Source organism: Diceros bicornis, chromosome 19, assembly GCF_020826845.1.
Source record: "Diceros bicornis minor isolate mBicDic1 chromosome 19, mDicBic1.mat.cur, whole genome shotgun sequence".
Classification (NCBI taxonomy): domain Eukaryota; kingdom Metazoa; phylum Chordata; class Mammalia; order Perissodactyla; family Rhinocerotidae; genus Diceros; species Diceros bicornis.
Window position 1 is genome coordinate 22,434,929 of NC_080758.1, and position 10,089 is coordinate 22,445,017.

General features: G+C 42.6%; 1 protein-coding gene across 1 annotated transcript in view; it reads right to left on the reverse strand.

The window, feature by feature from the left end:
* Window positions 1-5,183, reverse strand: part of CTNNBL1 (catenin beta like 1) — a 160,155-nt gene extending 154,972 nt beyond the window's left edge. Inside the window, exon 1 of the mRNA XM_058562718.1 lies at window positions 5,072-5,183. Within this exon, the coding sequence (XP_058418701.1) occupies window positions 5,072-5,101 (30 nt within the window). The 5' untranslated portion in view covers window positions 5,102-5,183. The remainder of the gene's footprint in view (window positions 1-5,071) is intronic.
* Between the last annotated feature and the right edge of the window lie 4,906 nt (window positions 5,184-10,089).

The window sequence follows — 10,089 nt, forward strand, 5'->3', positions numbered from 1 at the left end:
AAACATACAACACAAGGGGCCGGCCCGGTGGCGCAAGCGGTTAAGTGCGCGCGCTCCGCTGCGGCGGCCTGGGGTTCGCTGGTTCGGATCCCGGGCGCGCACCGACGCACTGCTTGGTAAGCCATGCTGTGGCGGCGTCCCATATAAAGTGGAGGAAGATAGGCACAGATGTTAGCCCAGGGCCGTCTTCCTCAGCAAAAAAGGAGGAGGATTGGCGGGTGTTAGCTCAGGGCTGATCTCCTCACAAAAAAAAAAAAAAAAAAAAAACAAACAAACAAAAAAAAAAAAACATACAACACAAAACAGTATATACACAATGGTTATAGCCATGCAAAATACATAAGGACTGTGGGAATTTAAAAGTATTTATTGGATTATGGTAGTAGTTTTCCTTTTCTCAAATACTCTCTTTTAATACTGTTCCTGTCAGTTTATTGTCATTAAAATTTTTTATTTCAGAAGAAAGAAAGAAGAAGGGGAAAGGAGCAAGATTACAGGTTCCTATAAGGCCCCGCAATTCAAGGAAATGCTATGATATTACTGATATGTGACCAGAGGAGTGGGTGTCTGCAATATTGCGAAAACCAAGGGTCCCTGACCCCAATCTGTCTCAAAGAGCATACTTTTCATGTCACAAAGCAAGTCATTCCCACTAAGCCAAGCTGCACTAAATGTGAATTCTTTATTGCAAAACTTCAGAGGTAAGAACTTTTTCCAGACATCTGTAGAATTAGTATGAATGAGAATGCCCTGGAGTTCATACACGCGCCTATGCAGCAGAAACTTCTCAGCCAAGGAACTGCTGGGCACACTTCTTGATGAGATGTCTAAGCCTGAAGGCATCAAAAAAGTACATTTCCATATTGGGAACATAACTGGTTTCCTCTTTAAGATTTTTTCCACCATCTCCTGTCCACATTGTAATTCTCCTGTCTTCTCAAATGAATAGTTAACATATGTCAAGGATATAAGGCATATACTGAGGCACTTGCTGCCTAACTCTATTACTAGAAGAACCAATCTCAGCAGAAAATTGGAATCTTCCCACCAAGTTGCCCCAAAAATGAAACTTGGTATCACCCAAAAAATGTTAAATACTTTTAATAAACATTTCTCAACATCAGGTATTTTCTTTGCTTACCTTAGTCTCTGAATTTTTGGAAAGGAAAGAACCAGAAGTCATTATAGCTCAATCCTCTCCTTTTACAGATAATAAAAAAATGATGTACAGAGAGGGGAAGTGACTTGTCCTGAGTCACCCAGGTAAGTAATGATAAAGGTAGCATTAAAACTCAAATCTCCCAGATTTTCAGTCCCCATTCATTCTACTACATCAAGCTTTTTTATCCCCTGAAAACTCAGGCGCTCTTGGCCTAAATAATTAGCGTGAGAGAATTTTAAAGCTAGAAGGGACCTCAGAGAGACTTATTTAATCCCCTCACTAGGCATGTGAGGAAACTGAGGCCCAGAAAGATTAAGTGATTTGCTCTCAATATCTTGGATGGCAAGGAAAAAGTATAACTTAAGCTCAAAAAACTGCAAACTAATGGTCATGAGAAGGGAGGAGAATGTCTCAGCTAGGGAAAATTTTAAAAGGAATGTAGATCATTCTAGACCAAGAGGTCTCCAAGTGTGGCCCCTGGACCAGCCACTTCAGCATCACCTGGGATCTTGTTAGAAATGCAAATCCTAAGGCCCCATGGGAGACTTACTGACTCAAACTCTGAGGGTGAGGATGTTCACATCAGACAACTTTATTCCTGAATGTCCCTGAGAAATGAACTTTAGTGGTCATACTGAGTCTATTTTGTAAATGATAACTATAACAAACAGGACTTAAGATTTATGCATTCTTCTATATGTGTACAACACTTCAATTTTTAAAAGTTTTTAAAAATCTGAGAACAAAACGGAAAACCAGATTTGAGTATTCAGTTGGTTGCAGTTCTGGCTCTGCCCCTTACTGGCTGTTTGACCTTGGGCAGGTAATTGACCTCTAACTGGAGTTTCTGTTTCTACAAAATAGGCATGCTACCAACCTCAAAGGGCATGTTGAGAATTAAATCAAGAACTTATCTGAAAGCACTTTAGCTCAGCATCCGGCACAGAGTAGGTAGGCAGTACAGCACAGTGGTTAGGAGCTCCAGTTATAAGGTAGGTACTTTCTCGTACCTCAGTTCCCTCATGTTTATAATTGAGATTAAAAACAGTACCTTTCCTCATAGGGTTGTTATAAGGATTTAGAGAGATGATGCAGGTAGGTAATGCATCTTTCACATCTATAAAATGTTACTGTTTTCAAAGAGCTTTTGCATCCATTAACTCAGATGATCCTCATAACTTTCCACAGGAGGATGGGTGCAGTTGACTGATTATGGACTAGATTCCAGACTGTACCATCTTTTAGGAACAGGAAGAGTGGACATGGATCTTACAGAAAGGAAACTGCATGAACAGTGCATGTGGGAAATGAACAGGGCAGAAATAAGAAGATCAGGATTCTGGTTTCAACTCTGCCACTCCCTTGGCCCACAACCTCAGGGAAGTCCCTCTCCCAGAATGGAGTTCACTTTTCATCTGTAAACGAGCTTATCTATAACATCTCTCAAAATAAAATTCAAACTCCTTATCATGGCCCACAGGAAGGCCTACATAGCCTGTCATCTGCCTACATCTCCAACTTCATCACCTACCACTCCCCCACCCACTCACCATGTTCCAGCTACATCAGTCCTCCTTCTGATCCTCTAACAGGCTGCCCCAGCCTCTACCTCACAGCCTATGTATTTGCTATTCTGTCTGCCCAGATCATTCTGCCCTTTTCACATGACTGGCTCCTTTCAACCTTCAATCCTTTAATGTCCATTCCTCAGAGTCCTTCCCAGACCATACTAGTTAAAGTAATAGGTCCTGCCTCGCATTCCCAGGGGTTATTTTCTTTAGCAGTGCTGTCCAATGAAAATACATGGAAAGCCACAAATGAGCCACATATGTAACTTTAAATTTTCTAGTAGCCACATTAAAAAAGTTTTTAAGAAAGTGACATTAACTTTAATAATCTATTTACTTTAAGCCAATATATCCTAGTATTATCATTTCGGCATGGAATCAATATAAAAATTATTAATATTTTTTACATTCATTTTTTTCATACTAAATCTTGGAAATCCAGTGTGTATTTTGCACATATAGCAGGTATTTTGCACATACAGCAGATATCAATTTGAACTAGCCACATTTCAGGTGTTCAATAGTCACCTGTGCCCAGTGGCTACCACACCAAACAGCACAGCATAGTATATTCTGCATACCCTTCAAAGTGCTTATCACAATCTGAATTTCTGGTTTGTTTACTGACTTATTATCTTGTAACTTCCCCACCAGACTATAAGCTCCACAAAAGCAAGAACTCTGTCTGTTTTGCTCAATGTTGTATATTCAGTAGATACAGTGCCTTGCACAGTAGGTGTTCAATAAATATTTGTTGAGCAAATGAATGAACCTCTTCTAGCTTTAATATTCTACGAGTCAACGTGCTAGTCATTCTACAACTCCCAAACAGGTATACAACCACTCATTCAACAACCCCCTATTTTCTTCTTTCACCTTCAATTATTGTCTTAAAAAGAGACATCTCTTGGCTATATATCTCCCATTGCTTACAAGTTCATTCCCATGATGTCTAGAGTTTCTAAGGTCAGTTCTTTGTATATTGGCTGAGGAAGTGGCATGAATATAACTGGCAACATTTATTGAACGTTTACTCTTTGACAAGCATCGGCCTAAGCACTTTACAGTTCACGACAGCTGTTAACAACAGACTTATGTGGTAGGTACCATCATTGCCCACATTTACAGATGAGGAAACCAAGGCACAGAGAGGTTAAGTGTTTTGTTCAAGGTCACAGAAGCCAGTCAGCAGCAAAATAGAGATTCTGAGCAACATGGGGCTCCAGACTCATGGCTCTTCATTACCTACTCTCTACTGCAGAGCTGTCCAACAGAAATATAAGGCCAGCAGTAGCCACAGCAAAAGGCTAGCTTAAAAAGTCACAGAAACAGGTAAAATTTATTTTAAATGTATTTTACTTAACCCATTACCCATACTAAGATTATCTAATCAATATGATCAATAATCATGGTACCTGATATGATCAATATGATCATGTAACCAACAAGAAAGTTTTACTTTTTTCACACTGAGTCTTCAAAATCCAGTGTGATTCTACATTTAGAGTACTTCTCAATTCAGACTAGTCCCATTTCAAGTGTTGAATAGCCATATATGGCTACTGGGTACCATATTGGACAACACAGCTCTACTGCCTCTCACAAGGAGCCTCCTTAGGAAGTCAAAAGAGTGGGGGAACTTTGAGCTGGAAGCCAGGAGACCTCAGCTCTAATCTCAGCTCTTACTTGTTGAGTAACTTTGGACAAGTCCTTTCTGCCCTGTGGGCTACTGTTTCCCTACAAGTATCCTGAGCAAGAGGGACAAAGATTCCTAGAGACCTATCCCATGTTAGAATTCCAAACATCTCCCAACAACTGCAGTTAACAGGGGTACAGCTTTCTACACTTTAAAATCGGCTATCACATCCATTAGTTGATATAGTCCTCAAACAACTCCACTAGGTAGTTATTACTGCCTCCGTTTTATATATAAAGAAACTCAGGCTCAAAGAGGGTGAAATGACTTGTCCCAAAGCCACATGGCCAGTCAGGGGAGAAGCTGGGGGTCCAGGGCTCTCCCACCACCACCACAAACTCAACGACTAGGGGTAAGAGGGCTAAAGAGGGATGGTTGCGAAGATAGTCTGGGGCCTTCAGAAAGCTGAAGGGAACCAGGCCCCAGGGTGGGGTGAGAAGGGGCCCACACTGCAGCTGAAAAGAAGGGGCTCGCACCTTGAGAAGGAACGAACTGAAAGGACCCAAGCGAGTCTCAAGGGAGGGAAGTGAAATGAGAGGCTCGGACCCCGGTGCCACGAGAAAAGAGAGGGCCCGGGACGGAGGGGAGAGGAGGTGAGATGCCCGGGTGAGCGGACGGTCCTCTGGCCCTCCTCGTCCCTCATACCTGGTAGCTCAGAAGTTCACCCACGTCCATGGTTCCCGGCCTAGCCAACACCTGCTACTCCGCTTCCCTCTACTCACGCCCAAACAGGGGACCCCTCACCAGCGGCTCCAGCCACACTGCCGTAAAGCGCCGTGAGCCGAGCCGCAGAGCCAATGAGGTAAAAGTGCGCGCGACGCGCGAGTCGGCCACACTGCGGTAAAAGGCAGCGCCACCGTAAAGCGCGCCGCATTTGCGACAGTACCGCTTCCGCCCTGAGCCTGAAGGGGGCGGGGAAAGGGGCGGAGACTTGAAGGAGGGCGGTGCGGTGAAAGAAAAGACCCAAAGGACCCAAGCTTTATTGGCGCGAGCGCGGGGTGGAGTGCTGGGTGTTTCACGTGTGCCCTCACAGTCCTTCCAGTGACCTAGGCAACTTTATCCTCGTTTCACAGATAAGGAAACTGAGGCATAGAACTGCACTGTCCAGTACTATAGCCGCTATACCCATGTGGCTACTGAGGGTCTGAAAGATGGCTAGGTCATGTTTGAAACGTGCCATAAGTGTAACTAAAATACACACCCGGTTTCTAAAACTTCTAATGATTACATGTTGAAATGATATTTTGGATATATTGGGTCAAAAAATATATAAAATTAATTTCACCCGTTTCTTTTTACTTCTTAAATGTGGTTAGTAGAAAATGTAAATTACATATGTGGCTGTCTTCACGGCTCCTGTTAAATTTCTATTGGACAGGTCTGGCTCAGAAAGTGTATTGTCCAAGTCCGTGCAACTGTTACTGTCTGAGAAACTGTTGGTGATCACATTTCCCTCTCTGGCTTCTGTTTATTCATGTATGCAAGGCGGGGTGGGAACTGGATGATCTTGTTTCTACCCAAGTGATATAAAAAAGTTTTCTGTAGGAGAGAGTTGCCCATCACTGGAAGAGAATCATTCAGAGTGCATCTGAACTCCTGGGATTTAAATAAGACTCCATCTTAAAAGGGTGTTAAGCCTCTTCCTTAGTCGCCTGAGCCTTTAGCCTCCTGCCCTTCACGTTCATAATATTTGTCTTAGTCCATTCAGGCTCCTATGGCAAAAATACCATACACTGGGTGGCTTATAAACAACAGAAATTTATTTCTCACAGTTCTGGAAGCTGGGAAGTCCAAAATCAAGGCGCTGGCAGATTTGTTGTCTGGTGAGGGTCTGGTCTGTGGTTCATAGATGGTACCTTCTCACTGTGTCCTCATGTGGTGTCCGGGGTGAGGGAGCTCTCCTGCCTCTTTTAAAAAGATGCTAATCCAACCAGCCCTGATGGCCTAGCATTTAGAGTTGTTGCGCCCTGCTTCTGTGGCCCGGGTTCGGTTCCCAAGCACTGAATCTCACCACTCGTCTGTCAGTGGCCATGCTGTGGCAGCTCACATGGAAGATCTAGAAGGACTTACAACTAGAATATACAACTATGTGCTGAGGCCTTGGGGAGGAAAGAAAAGAAAAAAAAAAAAAAGAGAAAGATTGACAACAGATGTTAGCTCAGGGCAATCTTTCCCAGCAAAAAAAAAAAAAAAGGCACTAATCCCATTCATAAGGGCTCTGCCCTTATAACCCAATCATCTCTCAAAAGCTCCACTTCATTTAAACACATGAATTTGGGGGGACACAAACATTCAGACCATAGCAGTATTTATAATCACCTTCTCCATCTCCACAGTCTCCAAATATACAGAAATTATTTTTGTTCCTCAAAGTGCCAAATCCTCTCTTCTTCTGCCTGGCCACTAGCCCCACACCTCATCCAACTCTTTCTCATCCTTCGGGTTTCAAATGTCACTTTCTTAGAGTAGCCTTCCTCAACTATCCCTCAGTTCAGGTAAGCAGCCCCTTCTCATTATTCTCTTTCCTAGCACTTCCTTTACTGCACATATATCTCCATCTGTCATTTTGTTCTTAATGGTTAATTACTTGTTTATTGACAGCCTCATTTACTGCAGGCAGGCTCCATGAGAGGAGGGATTGTGGAGGTCACGTTCATCATTATATCCCAGTACAAAAGCCTTGTACAGTGCCTGGCACAGGGGGAGGTTTCACAATGGGCCTTGTGGGTCATGATAAGGAGACTAAATTTCATGGTAGGAGCATCAGGAAGATATTGAAAGGTTTTAAGCAGGGGCGTTTAGTGATTGGATTTATGTTTTTTAAGGATCACCTACACAATCTGCTTTGAACTGAGTTTTTCAGGTGTCTTTTCTCTTCCTACTTAGCTGTGAGTGTAGACTGTGCCCTGTTCAGGGAGGCTGAACAGAGTAATGGTGAGAGTGTACCCTTTGGAACCATGTACCCTTTAGAACTTTGTTCTAGTAAGGGGTATGCTGGAGCTTGCAAGTGCCTATGGTTAAATTTTCAGGAAATTTGCAAGCAGATTGACATCAGGTTGGTTGCTTGAAGTTGGCCATGGTGGAAGTATTTACATTATGGAAATCAACAAGTGCTACAAATCGGGGTTGGTAAACGTTTACCAGTACACCATTGATTCTGGTTCTAGTCAAAGTCTCACCACATCTACCTGTGAGCAAGTTACTTTCTCTTTCTAAGCTGCAGTTTCCTTATCTGTAAGGTGGTTCATTCATGCATTCAACAGTATTTATTGAGTGCCTACTCAATGCCAGACACAACCCTGGGCTCTGAGGATACAGAGGTTTATTTAAAAAGAAAGTTCCTGCCCTCTTGGAACCTACACTCTAGTTGGAGAGAAACCCTCATGAGGGAGACATTGTTATGATCCTCATTTTACAGATGTGGAAACTGAGGCAAGCGACATCACCTCTGTGTGCCTGATTGCCTTGCCTGCAAAGTGGAGATTCAATGGAATTTACCTTATAAGACTTTGGGAAGTTTACGTGAGATGCTGTATACAAAGCCCTTAGCAGGGTACCCAGCACAGAAAAGTGCTCCATCAATATTTGATGTTAATACTATGAGGAGTTGTGTGAGGATGATGGGGTGGGGGAGGCAGGAGGGACAAGGTCATTCCTTATACCCCTTCCTTTCAAGAGTATTGAAGGCATTCAATCTTCTCTGTGTATTTTTAGAGACCAGACCTTAAAACATAGAATCATAAGGCAAAACCCTATGCGAACCAGGTTTGGTGACACCCTGGAATGGGGATAACGTGCTGGAGGTGCCATTTGGACTAGGGTTTAAGGGATGAGAAGAGTTTCCCAAGAAGACATGGTGGGAGTCTGGTGACCCAGGCAGAGGGAACAACACGCCCAAAGACATGGAAGTTGGACTATCTCTTATAGACAGGGCATAAGGTGTGTGCAGGGAATGGTGGGAAGTAGGGCAGGAGAGGGGGGCCAGGGAACATCATGGATAGGGTTGCCAGATTTAGCAAATAAAAATACAAGATACCCAGTTAAATCTGAATTTCAGATAAACTTCAAATTTTTTTTACTATCTGCTCCATGCAATATTTAGTAACATATTAAAAACTTTGTGTTGTTTATCTGAAATTCAAATTTAACTAGGCATCCTGTATTTTATCTGGCAATCCTGATCATAGAGGATCTTGAATATCATATTAAGATATTTCAACTTTATCTTGTTGAGAGGGCCCATTAATAATTCCTTGGGAACCTCCCTAGAGAGAAGTCTTGGAGCACTCACCCTTCAGGTCTCAGCTTAATGTCACCACATCAGAGGAGCCTTCCCTGACTGTGAGATCTAAGACAGTCCCTCCCCTCTGCTCAAGATTCTCTACCAGTGTTCCTGACTATTATCTTCAGAACACATGTGATTTGTGTTTCTATATTGATTTGCTTTTTACTCTTTTGGAGTCTGTTTTCCCTTTGTATTCTAAGCTCCAGAAGGCCAGAGATTGCTGTATTGTTCATCACAATAACCTCAGAACCTAACACAGTGCCTAGACCTTAATTGGCACTAACCGAATAGTTGGTGATTTAATAAATGAGCCAATCAATCTACTGATTGATTCATTCACTCCTGGCCATAATACTATCAAATATCTTCAAAGCCCTACCACAAATCCTGACAATATGCTATTCCAATTTTAAAGATGAGGAAATGGAAGCTCAGAAGAGCTTGTGCAATGCACCAAGCAGTCCAAAAACCTGCGACAACGATGATTTCAGAGTGGCATCCACAAGGGAGATGGGAGAAGGGCACCACCCAAGAGATCAGCTGCTGGGCTGTAACCTTTGTAAAGAATGTAATGTGGAAGAATTATCCCTTCCAGGAAATTTTTAAATAGCTGTGGGCTGCCTAGCTTCCTTAAACTTCAAGCTTTAGGTGCTCCAAGATGTAATCAGAGTCACTTCCTGCATCTTTCATTGCCCCAGTAAATTATTTATTGGAACAGCCTTTAAGAATATATCCTCAAAAAAACACTCATAAAGTATATTTATCACCAATATTGAGCTCCTACACTGCAATCGTGGGCTGATTAGAAACATATGACAGCACCGAAGAACTCCTGACTCCTCCATTTAGGCACTGAAGAGTTACAGAGTGGGCAGTGGAAAGAGAGATATGTTTTTCTGAGAAGAAGAATGCGCCCGGGGTTCAGGAGGAGTCCCTCCCTGCTCCCTCTGCCTCTCATTCCCAAAATTCAGGTCCTTGGATCCTCTCTAATCTAATATTTTTATATAATTGTGAAAACTGAAATGTAGAGAGTTTGGTTACTTGCCCACAGTCCTAGAATTAGTAACTGGCAATACTCCAATCCAAGCCTGTCTGACTATGCATTTCACAGTAGGGATCTGGGCTCCGTTAACGTTTCAAACAATGCTGACACTTATGATCCAGGCACAGGTGATTACTGAATGCTAAAGAATAATTATCTCTCCTAGCAGGCACTGGTCTCGATTAGACAAAAGGAGAATTTATGGTCTTAGATACACTGTGAGCCAAGCAAGAACTCAGTAGTCATGGATATGCAAAGATAAGGAATTAGATCAGGTTTTTTTGAGATGTGAGAACAGAATTGAATTGTGTTGTTAAAAGAGTCCTAATCTTTTAG